Below are 18,377 nucleotides of genomic sequence, written 5' to 3'. Positions count from 1 at the left end.
GTATAGTTTCACATGTAAAGGTGAGCACTGTTTTCAACATAGAATAAATAAATACCAGATCAGAAGTGCACAAGATTGAATTTTTGTCAATATCCAACATGCTGCTGTTTTACAAATCATTTTACTAATAAATTGACATTTTTCTTCCACTTAACTGCAGAAAACATCAAGTCTAGGTTGTAGTTTAAGTCATATATGCCCACTGGAAGATATGGACACAAAATCAGTGCTTTTTAAAATTCATACATTTACCAGGAAAAATGAGAAAACATGCCATATTTATTTTACTATAACATTTTTAAACAAACTGTAATTTTTTAGTCTGACTGGCATTATTATTTGTAAGTACCTTGTGTCACAAGGATGGAAATACATGCGTGTGTGTGTGTGCGTGTGTGTGTGTGTGTGTGTGTGTGTGTGTGTGCGTGTGGTGAGGCCTCCTCTCAGACCACTAAGATGTATGGCTCCGTGTTAAATCCCGTCTACGGCTGTGATGAAGTGTCACTAAAACACAAGGATGTGTTTCTGTGTGTGATCCAGACACCTCTCTGTGATAAACTACTATGTTTGGCACGTTACCAACGGTTACCACATCTGCATTCATAAGACGACAACACACACATACACACACAGACTGTCCTTTCTGTGTAGTCGGTGCCCAGATGAACACACCCTGAAAGTGTGTGCTGATCTTGACCAAAGCACTTGAGAACATTTTAGGATTAGATTAGAAGCAGCAGAACCAGATTCATGCACGTATGCAAATGTACACACAAGCCAACAACGGACAACGTTTGCACAAGACCTGATACCATGTTTTATTTCCCTATTTCCACCACAGCAGACACTCCTTTCATTAAATCGCTGCTATCGCTGGGTGATTACGACTGTGTGCTGAGGGAGGGGAGCTGAGATGTAGGAAGTCCTGAAAAAGTGTGTAGGAGGTGGACGAACCAACACATTACAATCTAATGCAAACCAAAAAAAAAGGAGTAAATCTTATCTTTCTCACACTTATAGCGGTCACTTTGTGTTGACAGAGTGTTAGAGAAGTGCTGATACAACTTTTTGGAAGCTATAAGTACTCCTTCACCACCACTACACAACCTCCTTATGAACACCAGCAACTGTCTCAGACACACCGGGAATATTTGGCTCGACCTATAAATACCATTTAATACCCCAGATCCATTCTAACAACCCAATAGGTAATTTACTGGCCATGTCATAAAAAAAATATATGTTTTTTGAATTGTACAAAAGAAAATAAGTCAAAATAAGACAAAAAAAGCAACAATAATGCCATAAAGATGATAAAAAGAAACACTTTCTGTTGCGAGGATTGGATGTTGAAGTGTTGAGAAGTCATTAACTAACAGCTTAGCAGCTTCTGGTGATCACCCAAAATTTAGTGGCACTTTGGCAAACACTCGTAATCACCTAGCAACAACCCGCTAACACCTCGGCAACCATTGATAAGTCCTTAGCAACCGACAACAAACACGCTGCAAAAGCAACCTGCACATTGCAGCCAAAGATCCACGTGGAAATCACCTGTCAGAGATACGTCATTTTATTTTAAATTCTTTTTTATTAAACCAGGGGAAATCCCACTGAGATGAACAACCTCTTCTGCAAGGGAGTCCTGGCCAAGATAGGCAGCAGCAAATACAAACACAGTTATAAAAATGACACAGTTAAAACAGAATTAAAACACGAACAAAACAAACAAATAAAAAAATACATGTCCAAGCAAGTTATGACAGGTAAGTCCATGTCGTGGAAGCGGACTCAAGAACTCGCAGTTTGGATTTAAAAGCGCTCAATGAGATCAACTCGGTTAATTTCCAGTCTTTCTGCAACATATTCTACACTAAAGATGCAGAGGAAACAAAAGATGCAAACCTCTGATGGCGTCTCAGAAATTACAAACACAGTCGCCTCTAACTCCCAGGTTTTAGCGCCTCATGTGGCAGCGATTGTGCGTTCATGGCACTTGGTCCACAGCAGGCATCTCTCCTCAGATCCCCCCTGAAGGAGACTGATGACTACGGGAAGGTTTTAGCGCCACGGCCTTCATCAATCCTTTAGTGTTTGGAAGTGGCGGGGCACCGGCCGGCACTAGCTAATGGGACAGAAGTAAACACAGAGCGCCAAGATGCTGCTCTGCTTCGCAACAGACAAACGCGTTTTCTTTTTTTTAAATGGCCGATAGAAACACCAGGAGCTTACAGTGAAGATGTGTGATTTTACAATGCTAGAAACTGACTGACTTACATGAACGTTGCAGTAACGTTCCCTTCACAATGTCCTCGCTGTAAATAATCAACTAGCAATTTTGATAATCCATGTAGTGCACACTCAGGACAATACGGGTGAAATATTTTGTCACATTAAAAATAAATCTAAATCTTTCTCTTAAAAATGGATGCGATGTGGCAATTTTTTTGCAAATTTAACTGAGGAACTCTTCACAGATAGAATACTGATGTTTTTCTTCAGATAAAAATCCTGTAACTTCAGCCCTTCATGATCTGATACAAGCAGCAGTAATAATGAAATAATCATGTCAGTATAAAAGCTATAAATCAGGAGTGTCCAACATGCGGCCCGTGGGCCAAAACTGGCCCTCCAGAGGGTCTAATCCGGCCCTCCAAGTGTCAAAATTCCAGAGAAGACATTAACTGCAGATTGTAAATTAGTAAAACTATAAATTAAAAATAATTTCTAGACCATGACAAGTTGTTTTGATCATAAAGTAAAATACTAGATTGTTTATTGTTCTTTTGTCAGTTTGTGTCTCATTTTTGTAATATTTTGCCTTGTTTTTGTTGTTTTTTGTTTTTTTTGTCTGATATTTGTCATTTGTCTCATGTTTTTGTCTTTTTGTTTCCTTTTTGTCTCGCTTGTGTTTTTTGTCTATTTTTTTGTCATTTTATTCCTTTTATTGTCATTTTTTTGTCTCACTTGTGTCCATTTTTTAACGGCTTTGTAACTTTTGTCAAATTTTTTTGTCTCTTTTATTTTGTTTTGTGTTGCTTTGTTTCTCGCTTTTGTAATTTTTTTTGTCTCGCTTGTGTCGTTAGTCCATTTTTTTTGTCGCTTTGTAACTTTTTGGTGTCATTTTTTGTCTCTTTTTTGTTTTTTTTTCCAGTCGTCCGTTTGTTTTTTTGTCGTATTGTGTCTCATTTTTGGAATATTTTGTCTTGTTTTTGTTGTAGTTTGTCATTTCTTGTCTGACTTTTGTCGTTTTGATCATAAAGTAAAATCCTCTATGGTGCAGTTCCAGATGACTAAATGTTGTGTTCCTTTGTAGACACTCTGTGATCTGGAAGTTGTAATGTGGAAATGATAAACTGAAGCTGAATGTTGCTGAAACTGAACTTATTTTTCTTTAGAAATTTCAGGTTGTTCATGATGTTTTGTAAAAAGATAATTTCTTAAATATGAAAATTTTCAAAACTTACATTTTTGCACTAAACAACGGTACAATTTGGAGTTGCGTTTTTTTTACAGGTTATTATGCTGTGATTTTACTGGTCCGGCCCACTTGAGATCAAATTGATCAAATGTGGAACCTGGACTAAATGGGTTTGACACTCCTGCTTTAAGACAATTTTGGTTGACAGTTTCTTCTTAACGATACATAACCCAAACGTATTCAATTTACTATCACAAAAGTCTCAAAAATGAGCATATGTTCACGTCTGAGAAGCTGAAATTGTTGGCATTTTTGCTCTAATAATTAATCAAGAACCAAATTGTTATTCATGAATCTACTCTCCATAAATTGATTGATTAATGACATAAATACCGCAGCTCTACATGCAATAAAAAGAAGGAAATATAGGAAATACTACTAGACTCTGGCTCCTAACTAGTAATGCATTAATAACGGACAGAGAATGAATGAAATTGAAGTCTGACTCTCCTGTGGAAATGCTCCGTCGGATCAGAGTGTATTAGTGACCTGAACCGGGGCAAAAAGCATCCATCAGCTCTCAGACAAGGCTTTCAGTGTGGGACCCCACTCAGATAAACAATCATCCCCTCTGACCGACACACACATCAACACACACACACACACACACACACACACACACACACACACACACACACACACACACATCTTTTATGTGTAAGCAGTATGTATATACACACACACGGGAATGCATGTAGATAAAAGTTATGGGAACGTATACATATGAACTCAGACACACATGTAAACACGCAGATCATACGAAGAGATGTTAACAGTCTGGAATATAACAAATATTTAAGTGCATCGGTCTGTGTGAGTCTCAGGCTGCTAATATTAAACATGAAAATTAATGCGTTTTTATAATATCGCTACAAATTCAGCTACACTCGAATCGCGACAAAGAACCTCCTCACACCAAAGCGGGGGCATTTGCTGCTGGATATCTCCTTGTTTACTGCTGGTAGAACTCTAAAGCGTTCGGCTTTGTGGCCATGGATGAGCACTCTTTGATGAAACCCACCTGACATGCGTGTCCAGTTCGACACTTTTTAGTCTGTACGTGTTATTTTTGGCAATAGAACATTAATGTTCGTAATTACACAGACGATGAATGACTATACAGTGTAGTGAAAAAGTATTTGGAGGTCATCAGGTTTGGGTGTGGTTGGTGAAATTCAACTTCAAAAAATGTGATTAACCACAGTTAATTTATAATTTAAAAGGGGGGGGCAATTACTTTTCCACACAGGGCCAGGTAGGTTTGGATAATTTTTTCCCCTCAAAACATTAAATCATCATTTCAAAACGAATTTGAGAAGGGGGCAAATACTTTTTCGTGGCACTGTAAGCTAAAAAGATTACCATCAACAAACTGACTGAATGCATTTCTGACCTCAGTCTTTGAATGACGTTTTACAGCTAATCCTAAAGTAACTCTATTGAGTGAAAATCGTTATCCTTGAATCTGACCTAAATTTCGAAACGTTTCAACCAGTCGTCGTCGTTCTATAATCTGAGAATTATTACCAGAGTTTCTCTCCCTGCCAGAGTCATAAATGCTTTTATCTCTGGCAGACTGGACTCTTGCAATGCTTTACTGTCTAGTGAGTGTAATATAGAAACCTATTGGACCGTTACAGCGGTTACAGTGATTTTATTGTTTTTTAAAATCACTGAATGGCTTCGTCCCAATGTATCTATCTGGTATCGCGAAGAAAGCTCAAGCCTTGTGATTCTTCTGGAGGTTAGAACTAATGCTGCAGATTCTTATCCGTGTGTTTGTATATAAATCATAGGATGTACGGAAAATAAAGATAGTATGAGGTTTGAATGTAAATACAAAAAAATAAACTGTGAAAATGATCGCACACAATGTGGTGAAGCAGCTCATGACAGAAGGTGAGAATCACGTGATAATGAAACTTTGGTAAGACCTATGAAGCATGCTGGGCAGGAAAATAATATTTTCTGAGCTGATGTTTCTGTGACAACTTCAGTAGACCTTGGACCAGCTCGGTTTGTTGTAGATAAAAATAACAAAAATAAAAAAATTAAATAAATCAAACATTTAAAAAATTAGTAATAAATAAAGAAATTAATTTTATTATTATTTTTTAAATTAAAAATAAAATTTTAAAAAATTAAATAAATTACAAAATCATATTATATCTGCACTGCCTGTAAACAGTTCAAAAGACCTCAGACCAGCTCAGTTTGTTAAGTTAAAAATAAAAAATAAACAAATCAAATTAAAAAAATAAATAATTTAAAAAATATATTAGACATATTTTTTTTAAAAGCGCTGTTTTGTAGAATTGTAGGTAACTCTGTTTGCTGCACAGTAAATCTACAAGTGGACCGAAAATCACTGATTCTGCTCAGATTAGAAATTTACCATGTAAACAATGCTTTACTTTAAGGCCAAAACAGGTTGAGAACAGAGCTCTAGCTTTCTTCTAAGTGCCACAGAAACCTTGAAGACGGCATACCTTCGCCTGAGGTCCTCGGCAACGGTTGCCCGGCAGCTGAACAGGTAGGCCCTTAGAGACTGGAGCTGCTGACGGAGGCGCAGGACGGTGCTCAGAGCCTCACAGTGTTCGTACAGACAGGGGTTGAGCTGCTGGATGTCCAACAGCGGCTCCTCATACACAAACTCCAGGAACTCCTTGGCCTGTTTGGACACCTGGAGGAGAGACGTTGATGCATGAGGAGATAAAACCCAAAAAGCTGAACTTTATACGCTTACAATGGATGACGGAGGCCCATAAATCCTTACAAGCGTCTGCAGTTTTTGTACAGATTAAACAAACAAGATATAACGCTGTGTTCTTTAGTGAGCTTTAGAGGTGCCAACTATCTCAGGACGGGTCATCTTAGCTGGTTCTCCCTCTTTGCAGTCCCTCTTTTGTAGTAAACAAAAAGTCATTATGCAAATTTAAGATAGTGTCATCTGGGCTGTAGCTTTCACTTAGCTTACACATAGCACTGTATATTATTACACTTAAAAAAAAATCAATACCTTTTTTATTGGTTTTTCATTTTATTTTTAGTGTGATTTTACAGAATTTCTGGTTTTGTTCAAAGTAATAATTCAAATGTTAACTGTAAAATATGGCCAAAATTTAAAAAAATAAAAATATCCACATAAATTTTCCAGTTTTAAATGATAATATCAATTTGACTCATAATTGAATAATTATTTTTACGTTTGACCATGAAATTACACAATCTTTACTGTATTTTAATCAGCAAAAAAAAAAATTACAGGTATTTTCTGTTATTTAAAAGAAAAATTATAAATATTAAAGACTGAAAAATTATAAATATTTTACTGGTACTTTTACAGATTTTCCCCGTTTTGTTAGATTACAGAAAATATCTAGTAAAAAATTACAGGCAAAAATACTAATTTACATAAACCGTACATAATGCCCATGTTCGTATACAATGTTTGGTGCTAAAATGACAGTTTGTCTGTATTTAATCAGCTAAGAATATCATTATTTTAAAGATATTTGTTTGTATAATTTTTTTTTCAATTACTTATTTTACAAATTACTTTCTTCAGATATTATCTGTTATTTAAAATATATATATATATATATATTAACGACTGAAAAATTAAATATATTTTACTGGTACTTTCACAGATTTTCCTTGCTTTGTTAAATATCTCATAAAAATTACAGAAAAAAGTACTCTACTGTATATATGTATGCATACTATAAACTGTACATAATGCCCATGTTCTTAGACAATGTGTAGTAGTAAAATTACAGTTTTCTGTATTTAATCAGCTAAGAATATCATTATTTTACAGATACTTAATTTTTGTAGACTTTTTCCTCTATTTTTCCTGGCACTCTTGCTGCCAGATTTGTAGTTTTTTTTCACAGATTTTTTTATTTATTCATTCTTTATTTATTTATTTTTACAGGGTATTGATCTTCTCTCAGCAAGACAGAGAATTTCTAGGAAGACTTGCAGTTTCCTGGAAAGCAGTGGGCTGGTAATGGAGCCCTGCTGATGTTTATATGCATCTATAATAGTTAAAAGCATTACGAGGCTTTTCAGACCCGACAACACTCTGATGATGCTTCTCAGAAAGAGGAACTGCATACTTTCAGAGTGCTATCTGTGCAGGTGCTTCACTACCTTGTGCTTGCTTGTGTCCCAGTTGTGCAGCAGGCGAGCTGGGATGAGGAAAGAGTTGTCCTGATGGCAGCTCTGGCAGTAATACCAGCCGCTGTAGTAGCACACCTTCGCCTTTCCTCTGGAGAGACCAACGGGACGCTGACAGCCTACAGAGACAAGCATTGAGTTAGCATGTGTGTGTGCTAGCATTTTATTAATAAACATATACGTGATACAATATGAAAGTCTAGTGCAGGGGAGCCAAACTCATCTTAGTTCAGGTTCCACATTCAGTCCAGTTTGATCTCCAATGGACCGAACCAGTAAAATCACAGCATAAGAACCTAGAAATAACTACAACTCCTGATGCTTCCTTTGTTTTAGAGCAAAAATGTTCAAATTTAAGGAATTATCTTTTTACAAAACATTATGAACAACCTGAAAGTTCAAAAGAAAAATAAATTCAACTTCAACAACCTTTATCATTTCCACATTACAAATTCCAGATCAGTGTCTACAAAGGAACACAACATTCAGTCATCTGGAACCGAACCATAGAGGATTTTACTTTATGATCAAAATGATCAAAGTCAGGCAAAAAAAAAGGACAAAAAAAACCTCAACAAAAAGAAGACAAAATATTACAAAAATCAGATGCAAAATGACAAAAACGAGACACAAAACGACAAAACTGAGGCACATGACACAAAACAAAACAAAAAAGAGACAAAAAATTAGACAAAAAAGCTACAAAGCAATAAAAAAAATGGACAAAATTGAGACAGAAAATGACACAAATGACACAAACGAGACCAAAAATGACAAAAGCGAGAAACAACAATGAACAATCTAGTATTTTACTTTATGATAAAAAAAATTGTCATGCTCTTGAAATAATTTTAAATTAATAGTTTTACTAATTTACAATCTGCAGTTAATGTCTTCTCTGGAATTTTTACACTTTGAGGATCGAATTGGATCCCCTGGAAGACCAGTTTTGGCCTGCGGGCCACATGTTTGACACCCCTGGTCTAGTGTGTCTGGACGTTTTTCTTATCATGGGAAAGTGTCAAAAGTGTGATTCAAAGCAACACGTTAATCTTCCTAATCTTAATGTTGTCACTGTGTTATCTCAGATCATCAAAAGACGTCTTCAGCTAGGAGATCTTCATCTCCATTTGTCCGTCATAACAGCTAATCAGCCATAAAGTGTTGCACAAGTCCACTCTTGGTGTTACCGACAAAGAAGAGCACCCATCAGGAGGACACAAAGGTTGTGGAGCGAATAACTCAGTGTTAATATGTGTCAGTTTACAGCCCCTCACTAAATACCGCACTAATCCAGCCGAGTAAACCTGGAGATAATAAACAAGATAGTTTAAAAGATGCTCTCACAGCAGTAAAGTAACCCATCATGACCCAAATACAAAGAACAGTGAATCCATTCCACTGATTATTACGAGTGTCTTTAATCAAAACTACACCATTCAAAATCCTCTTGTTTCTAAAGGTTTCAGAATTTGAACATCACACATTGTACATTAAAAATAATAATAATATTATGAGCAAAATAAATAAATACTGTCAGCTTTAATTTGGCTTTTGTTCTGTGATCACTCAGGTGCAACAGTGAACTAATTCATGTGCAATATTACTCCTGTACACTCTATAATGCAGGAAGTCCTCGGATTCACTAACTTTTTGCCCTTCATTATGGCTCCCAAGCGTAAGTCAGACTCTTCTGATGCTTGGAAGAAAAGGAAAGATGTCTCCATGGAAGTGAAATTAGATAGAATAAAACGCTGGGAACAGGAAGAAACACCGATGAACAAGTTGTAAAAACAGGTCAACATATTGTAGCGACCCTCTGTGATGAATGAGTGAGACTTTATCTGGTTCTCTGCTGGTTTATTGAACCTTCACACAGGCTACTGTGGACCGTAACCAACGCCAGAATAACTAGAAAAACCCCATAACTTAGCTCCAGAATTAGCTGCTGTTCCCAGCTCTCTCTACTGCTGACTCTCAGCCAATCAGAGGTGAGCTAACTAAACATGGCACGTTCACTGACATTAGGGAAATCTGGAACTGAACAATAAACATTGAAACCTCAACATCAACAACAATATCAGTCTGTTACAATATTCTGTTATCTTCCTGTAAAATGATTCATACATGCATGAAAGTCGTTGGTATTCAGGACTTTTATGAAGAACTGATCGATATCGTGATGCACAGAACGGCTTTGTTTACATTCGGAGTTCCGACTTACAGCAAAAATCGACTTCTGTGTAAGTCGAGGACCTCCTGTATAATGCAGCTTTCAACTTTAGACATGAATTTTAGCTGCCAAAAACACTTTGTAAGTAAAACCAAAGTATTTTGAATTTCAGTTAGTTATGCATCTTTAGGAGTCTATCTACCTAAATAACAATGCAAAAGTTATATGCAATGATATAAATTTTGTTAACTGATCTAATTTTACTCTGTTCGCTCCATCTTTCTAACATCTGGAGCCACATCTGGATCCCCCAGTAAGATTATGTCCACATCTATGTGTAATATCATACTGACTGTTTACTGCATTTTCTACCCAAGTCTGCCAAATTCTACCTGCCTAATTCATTTGAAGCAATCCTCAGATAACAGAGTCTTGTAGTCACAACACAGCAGACTTTAACAAGAAGGAGCTTTGTATACCTAAAAGACTCAATGGATCCTCTGCTCTATTCAGCCCGATAGCTTCCTCACTCTGCTTTGTCTTCCGGCCTCTTTAAAGTTCATCCTTCACCCAAACACCCGGACCTGCTCTGTGATCACACACAACCAAACAGCTGGAGCTGCAGCGCTGCAACAGGTGTCCCTTATCCACAACATCTCAGAGGAGGCCGAGAAGAAAAGAGACTCCAGATTGTAATCTACAAGCTACCAAATAATAGAAATGACAGTGGAAGGAGGACACGTCTGAGCATGTTTGTCGCTTCCACAAGAGAAACAACAGATTAAAAAAAGAGGAAATGGACAAAAAATGAGTGAATGAGTAAAAGGCTATTGAGAGATGGGAGGAAATAAGAAGTGCATGAAAGACAAGAAGACAGATCAAATGGGAACAGATGAAGGCAGACAACAAAGAGAACAACAATCTGCCATCTGAAAGAGACAGACAATAGTCTAATCAGCATTCAGAGGTGGATTCCTTCTTTATCTGACCAAAAGGAAAGAAAATATTTACACTGAGCCTCCACTAAGAGACACACAGACTGAAGCAGGGCTGGAACTCAGACTCATTTAAATAATCAGGTAACTTTTTATTTATTTGTAGATAATTCATGAATCCTGCTAGGTTCGATGTCTTCTTTAAATCGTAAAAGCATCAGTCCGAAGCCACAGTGACTCTTCCGTTTCTTCTAGCCTTTAGTTCCCTGATCAGCCGAGCACAGAAACGCCAAATATACATCTGAGGTCATGTAAAAACAGTGTCACGTTTCAGTATCCCATTATATAGTTTATCCACCGCAGAGACGTGGAAAGGATATTTTTCAACTGTAAAATTTCCGGCTTGTGTTGACACAGACTATTTTCAGTTGATATAAAAAAGTATACATCCTAATTTTGCCTGCATTGTGATTCAGCCATGTTGAAGGTGTAGCTGGTGAGAGATGTCGAAACAACGAATGAATTCTGCACAACCTTGCAATTTTGTCCAATCACTGCAACTTTCCCGCAATTTTGTCCCGCCTCCTGTGAGTTCCACCAATCATAGCAGTCCCCAGCGCAAACGTAATGCACATACGTCACAGAATTCACTTCCTTCTATAGGGTTTGAAGATGCAGACGTGTCCCATTCTAAAGTCTCTCATTTATCAACAAAAATTACTGCTAAAGACTGTGAAAAACAATTCCCTGATGTTCTCCACCAAAGCAGAGGTAAACTGTTTTACACCCGTGAAATACTGTGGTGGAATACAAATGAAAATCATCAACTGAAAAACATTTTTCTCTAGCAGAACGTCTGAAAGGAGCGGACCACAGACCAGACAAATCACCGTGATGGAAGCTGTTGCATCCAGATCTGTTGGAGCTCTGAAAGAATGAAGTGAAGTTAGATTCATTAATGGACATGACAAGCCGTGAGCGTGTGTGTGAACACGTGTGTACTAGGATGTGAAATTAACTTTTTAAGCCCCTAACAGATATGTCCAAATATGATTCATTCAATAGTAAATGATCATTTAGTGCCTTAAATCTACCAAATACTTCATGTTAAACCAGTATTTGGCTGCTGCTATTTTCCCACCGTGGTGTGCCAGCTGGTGGAAATGGGTTGGAGCATTAAAGAATTAGTTTCTGGACAAGAAGGTCACTCAGTCTGTGAAAAAGTTGAAGTTTGGGGTAGGGCTGGACCCAAATATCCAATTACTGGGTGGTGGTATCCGAATATTCATTTTGAGATCTGAATACTTGGTCCCCCACCCCCCAGTCAATGAGCCGAATATTCAGATACTCATCAGTAATCGGGCCCGAACATCTGGAGCCCAGAAATTGCTATTCGGACCAGCCCTAGCTTGGGCGGAATTGGACATTCCAGCAAGACAATAACCCCAAAAACACATCAAAATCAACAAAGACTTGGTTAGAGAAAAAAGCCTGGATGGTTCTTGAGTGGCCATCACAATCTCCAGACTTAAAGCCAATGGAGAATCTGTGGTGGGATCTGAAGAAAGCTGTTGCAGCACGTAGACCCTAGAACATTGCTGAGCTGGAGACCACTGCCCACGACGAATGGGCTAAAATTCTCAAGGAGCGCTGCCAGAAGATTGTTAGAGACGATACCTCCTGTCTACAGCAGGTCATTGCAGCTAAAGGGTGCCGAAGATACAGCCTCATAGGGGGTTGAATCAATTTGCATGCAGCTGTATACACTGATCCCCATGTATCTGTGATAGGCTAATATCGGCCTACAAAATGTATCACTCAGGTTCTATTTTGTAGTTTTTCTAATAAAGTTGACATTTATTCAGCAGCCCCCTCCGTACATGGCCTTAGTGTTGCATATCATATCAATATTTTAAGAAGATTTAGGCTGTATAGACCCTATTTTTTCTTTTTTTTTTGGCATCGACAGTTAAAGTGACTTTTTAAAGGCAGCTTCAGTGAGGTGGCCTTTTAACTTTTACCCTTTAACTAATGTTTTCTTAAGAATGTGGGCAAAATGCACAAACCGCATTTATACCGGTCACACATCTGATCACACAAAATGAGTCAAACCACCTCCAGATGTGATCCGGCTGCTCTGATGCTTTCTTGCCATTTCCACTGTATCCCCAAAAAACAACATAAGAGCTGTGACCCAAAGAGTAATCTATAAATTATCAGGATCCATTTTCACCACTTTCCACAGTTTAAACAATGGATATTTGTTTTTCCTTCGGTTGAAACGACAGCTTGTGGCTACAAAAAAAAGACACCAAAGTCTTATCTTACTGAGGGAGCCGTGATCGAATGCATATGTGTAACTCAGATCTAGGTAGCCTAATTACAGCAGTGAGCTCATGCTGTTGTTGGGGTGGATGCTCATTGAAAGAAACCGCAGTCCACTGGTTGGGAGCCAGCAGGCTGAGGGGATGGTCACCAGTCGGAGAAATACCGTGTCACTTCGAGGAAACAGATGACCACCAGACCGGCTTTCTGGCCAACTGTGGCCTCAAATTTGGTCTGCTGCTGTTGGGACCAGAGGAACAAAGACGCATAACATTTGCAAACTGAATAACAACCTTTAACCTTAACCTCAAATTCTATAGCACGAGGAGAGGACACACCCACACGTACAGACACATACTTCCACCACAGGGGAGGCATAATGTGCTCGACGCAAGAAAACAAGCAGCAAAGCCTCGACGGGACAACGTCTGGGGAACTATGGAAGACGACAAAGGATAAAATAGCATCAATTATATAAATCTGACCTGATCCTGACCAAAACCTCAAGAAGGAGAAAAAGAACCTCAAAACAGAGCTGGAGTTCTCACAGATGAAGAAAGTAATAGTAGATGATCATGAAAACTAAATAAACACAGATAAATAACACTGCATACAATACTTTATTCCCTTACACAGCTTAAAGCAGTACATACTAATAGAGAAAGAATACAAAGTCTATTTATAAAGAATATACAGTCATGGAAAATATTCTTAGATCACCAGTGTCAATGAAAATAATCAGTTTAGTTGCTCCCCACAATAATATACAGTTGAATATTACAAACAAGAGGACACAATGGCTGGCTAGGTAAGGTAGCTGACATGAAATCACTGACTGGAAAACACCCTGGCGGATTTATTATGATTACTAGCACTATTTTGTCCATTTTTTGAGTTTAATACCTCTACCTTGTTCCATTTTTAACAACAGCTCAAACTCTCACAAATGCTGCTTTCTTAATTTTCAGAGTAACTATTAATAGTTTCAGCTGCGATTTACCTCCTCTATCATCAGCACAGAGTAACAACTGCGTTTTCTTCTCGTCTCTGATCTTTTATGTCTTTCTGGGGATGAAGAGAAAGCGGGACAGAGGGAAAGATGAATGGGAATTCAAACATAGCTCAAAGGTCCACCGATTGTACCGCGGCTCTCTGTAGTGAGAGAGGGTCACTTTGACCTGCTGGCAGCGAGAGAGCGAGGCAGAGACACATGGAGGTCCAGGAGGAGAGAGAGAGATGACATCAGGGCGAATAATAAAAAAGAAGGGGGTTCATGCTTTCATCTGGCCGCCGCTGGTTCAAACCACCACACCTCTGACAGGACACTGGTGTGTGTGTGTGTGTGTGTGTGTGTGTGTGTGTGTGTGTGTGTGTGTGTGTGTGTGTGTGTGTGTGTGTGTGTGTGTGTGTGTGTGTGTGTGTGTGTGTGTGTGTGTGTGTGTGTGTGTGATGTACATGTGTGAATTAAAACTGAAAAAAAAAAGCTTTGATGTGTCTCATTCACACCAACCAAACACTCAAATGAAGATGTGGACAAATGGAGAGTCCTGTGAGGAAGACAGAGTGAGTTACAGAGAGAGAAACTGTCTATCTTTTGATGTGAACCCACCTCCCACTTCCTCCATTCCCTCATATCTACTGATTCCCACTTCAACCCAACAGGTTCACATGGTCTGCGGGGGCCTGAGAATGTGCTCAAGTGCAACAACGGAGGTCACCAAACCTGAGGACACACTCTAACACAGTGTGGGTGTGTGTGTGTGACGTGGTGATGGAGAGTCACGGTCTTCAAACGAACACCGTTTCCTTCAAAAGGAATCGAAAATGCAGCGATTCCCATGAGCAATTAGTTGAATACGTTTTACATTTTGATGTTAAATATCCAATCACTGGATATGTATGGATGGAAGTGGCATGCATATGCAAAGGACAGACTTGAAACAAGTTCAAAGAGGAAACAGTGGAAACTAAACAAGCATAGAGAACATCAAGAGGTCTTCTTAATGTCTTCCTAAAGGATTAATCAGATTTCCTTTCAGGTTAACAAAACATCAATGTTTTGAAAAATTATTCTCATTGGGTTTGATGATCAGAAACAAGGATGGATGGATGGATGGATGGATAGATAGATACTTTATTAATGCCGAGGGAAATTCAAAGATCCGTCGCTATTCTGTTTGTACCTCAACCACCACCAAACTGATCCATTTCAGCAAATATTTATCAAAAATAGTCGACAACAACCAGAGTTGCAAGTCCTATGGTGCCTGTCTTTCCACTATCTCTTCCCCTGTTTCTCATTTACTTTTACACGGTCCTCTAACAACAGCAAAAGTGCCAATACAAGTAATATTTTACAAGGAATAAGGTCATATTTTTCTCAAATTCCATCAACTGATTAACAGTTCAAGCACTCAATTGTGGGACATGTTGTGTATCAAATTAAATTCCAGATTCTTCACATCATTTAACGTCAATATACCAATCACTTTTGTAAAGATTAAACATCAATATACCAGTCAATTTTGTCCATATTAAACATCAATATACCGTCAATTTTGTAAATATAAAACGTCAATATACCAATCAATTTAGTCCATATTAAACATCAATATACCGTCAATTTTGTCCATATTAAACGTCAATATACCAGTCAATTTAGTCCGTTTACTTGTCAGAAACCAAAATCATGATCTTGATGATTATTCAACAAATTGTTCAACCCTATTGTCATGAATTTCCATATAAAACGAGAAAACAAACAAAATGCCTTTCATAAAATCCCAAAGATCAAGTTGACATCTGAGCAACAGCCTAAAACCTAAATATCGTCCATCAACAACAGCAGGAGTTTGATGCTTGTTAGTGAAACGTAAACATTTAATTAACGTTTCCTTTCAGCACGTGCAACATTTCACTAAAAATGCATCACCAATCCCATATATCAATCTAATTCTTGTTTTCGTCCTTTCATTTCCCTCTTCTTAAGAGGTTCCTCCTCTGGCAGTGGGCTATAGGCCATGTCTCTTTGTGTAGCGCCATATAACTGAAGTGTAATATGACAAAATTGGCCGTGTCGCAGTGAAAAGGAGCTGGCAGGCTACCAAGGAAAGGTGGGGGGAGAAAAAGGCTGCACTGCTAGATTTAAGATTCTCATTTTAAAGCTGGTGAAAGTGAAATTTTAAGGTCATTTTGCCAACAGAAAACAACACAAAAATGAAAAATCTATACACATGAGAACACATGAGACATCTCTTTTTCAAGCACAATTTTAAGGCTTTGAATTTAAAAAGACCTTTCAGGGACTGCTAAGTAACACCACAGGAGACTAAGAAGGGATACAGTCCACTAAATGAGAGGTTGACAGCAGGAGAAAGGGGGGGAAAAGGCTACGAGTGTGAATGAAATGGTGAAAGGACAGAAAAAAAAGGAGGGAAATAAACGGACCGAGCGAGCAAAGGTGTGCTCTGTATAGAAACCAAACGTATCCAGCTGTCCTGTCCATGCAGCTCTACCCAGAAACCCTTCAAACAAACAACTCAGATCGCGGCTGACCACCGTAGCATCCCCAGGCCGCTTTCATTCGCCCTCATTCATTCATTCATTCATCCATTTTTCCTCTCCTCCGGTGCTTTAAGCCGACCAATTATCATCAGTTGCCCCCAGACGGCCTCCGTCCTTGTTCCTGTTTCAGCTGGCCTTTCAAAACAGCCCTGCATTAATAAGCCAGTTGTTACAAATAAAAAGGGAGGTGAGCGGTGATTATTCAAAGCCCCTCCTCAGAGAGAGAGAGAGAGGGAGAGGAAGCCCACGTTTCACACCCAGGGAGAGTAAAAGCGCCGCCTGCCATTTATTGGGCCGTCCAAGGGCCCACTATGGAGCCTAACAGGAATAATAATGGAGGAGAGGGAAGCTGGAATGGTGCCGGCTTTGAAAAAGGGCTCCGACTAAATACTGAAAAACACCCAATAACGCAAAATCACAGAAACAGGTGGAATCACGAGAGGAGAGCATCTTTTATACGACTTTACTCCTGACAGTGTTCAGTGGTGATGCAGATGTGCAGTAAAACTCGGCGCACTGAAGGAAATTCAGTCGCACGTCATGATTATAGCATTATTATATATATATATATGTATGTATGTATGTATGTATGTGTATATGTGTATGTATATATATATATATATATATATATATATATATATATATATATATATATATATATATATACACATATATATATATATATATATAAATAAATTATTATTATTATGATATGTCATTCTTCCAGAAAATGAATAGCAGAGATTAGCATTAAAGTCCACTCAGTGCCATGCTGTATGTGTTAGGAGGGAAGTACAAGAGAGAGCTTCTTTTATTACTCGTCCAAGGAGGTGGAGTTATGTGACAATCGGTGTATGTTTGTCTGTCCATCTGTCTGACTGTTAGCAACATTACTCAAAAACGGTATAACGGATTTGGATGACATTTTCAAGGAAGGTCAGAAATGACACAAGTACCAAGTGATTAGACTTTGGCAGTGATGCGGCTTATAGTCTGGATCCACCGATTTGTTCAAGATTTCTGTCCTTGAAGATGTTCCACCTCATGAGAGGCCAAAAGCAACAAAAAAATGGACAAATGACAAGAACAAGACAAAAGCATGAAACAAAATGACAAAAATGGCAAAAACAAGAAACAAAATGACAAAAAATGAGACATGTGACGCGAAACAAAACAAAAAAGAGGAAAAAAATTTGATAAAAAAATTACAAAGCAACAAAAAAATGGACAAATGACAAAAACGACACAAAAAAATGACAAAAGCAAGACAAAATGACAAAAATGGCACACAAAACAATGGATAAATCAAAACACAAAATGACAAAAGTGAGACAAAAAACACAAGCGAGACATGAAGGAAACACAAAATGACAAAAACGAGAAACAAAACAACAAAAACATGGGACAAATGACAAAAGTGAGACAAAAAAAAGACAAAAAACAACAAAATCAACACAAAATATTACAAAAATGAGTCACAAAATGACAAAAGAACAATCTAGTATTTTACTTTATGACCAAAACAACTTGTCTAGAAATTATTTTAAATTTATAGTTTACTAATTGACCATCTGCAGTTAATGTCTTCTCTGGAATTTTTACACTTTGAGGGCCAGATTGGACCCACGGGCCGCATGTTGGACACCCTAGCTCTAACGTACGTATAAACCTAGCGTGAACAGGAGCTCTTCGTCTGTCTTGAGCCGACATCTGAGCC

The 18,377-nt window shown here is 38.1% G+C and overlaps 1 protein-coding gene across 2 annotated transcripts in view; it reads right to left on the bottom strand.

Moving 5' to 3' along the window:
• Positions 1–18,377, bottom strand: part of plekhm3 (pleckstrin homology domain containing, family M, member 3) — a 55,862-nt gene that overhangs the window by 17,813 nt on the left and 19,672 nt on the right. For both annotated transcript variants that reach the window (XM_023295421.3, XM_023295422.3), the window contains exons 4-5: positions 7,637–7,782; positions 5,971–6,164 (exon numbers count right to left, since the gene is read on the bottom strand). In XM_023295421.3, the coding sequence (XP_023151189.1) occupies positions 5,971–6,164; positions 7,637–7,782 (340 nt within the window). The remainder of the gene's footprint in view (positions 1–5,970; positions 6,165–7,636; positions 7,783–18,377) is intronic.

Source organism: Amphiprion ocellaris, chromosome 11 (assembly GCF_022539595.1).
Source record: "Amphiprion ocellaris isolate individual 3 ecotype Okinawa chromosome 11, ASM2253959v1, whole genome shotgun sequence".
NCBI classification, from domain to species: domain Eukaryota; kingdom Metazoa; phylum Chordata; class Actinopteri; family Pomacentridae; genus Amphiprion; species Amphiprion ocellaris.
This window is presented reverse-complemented; position numbering and strand designations above follow the sequence as displayed.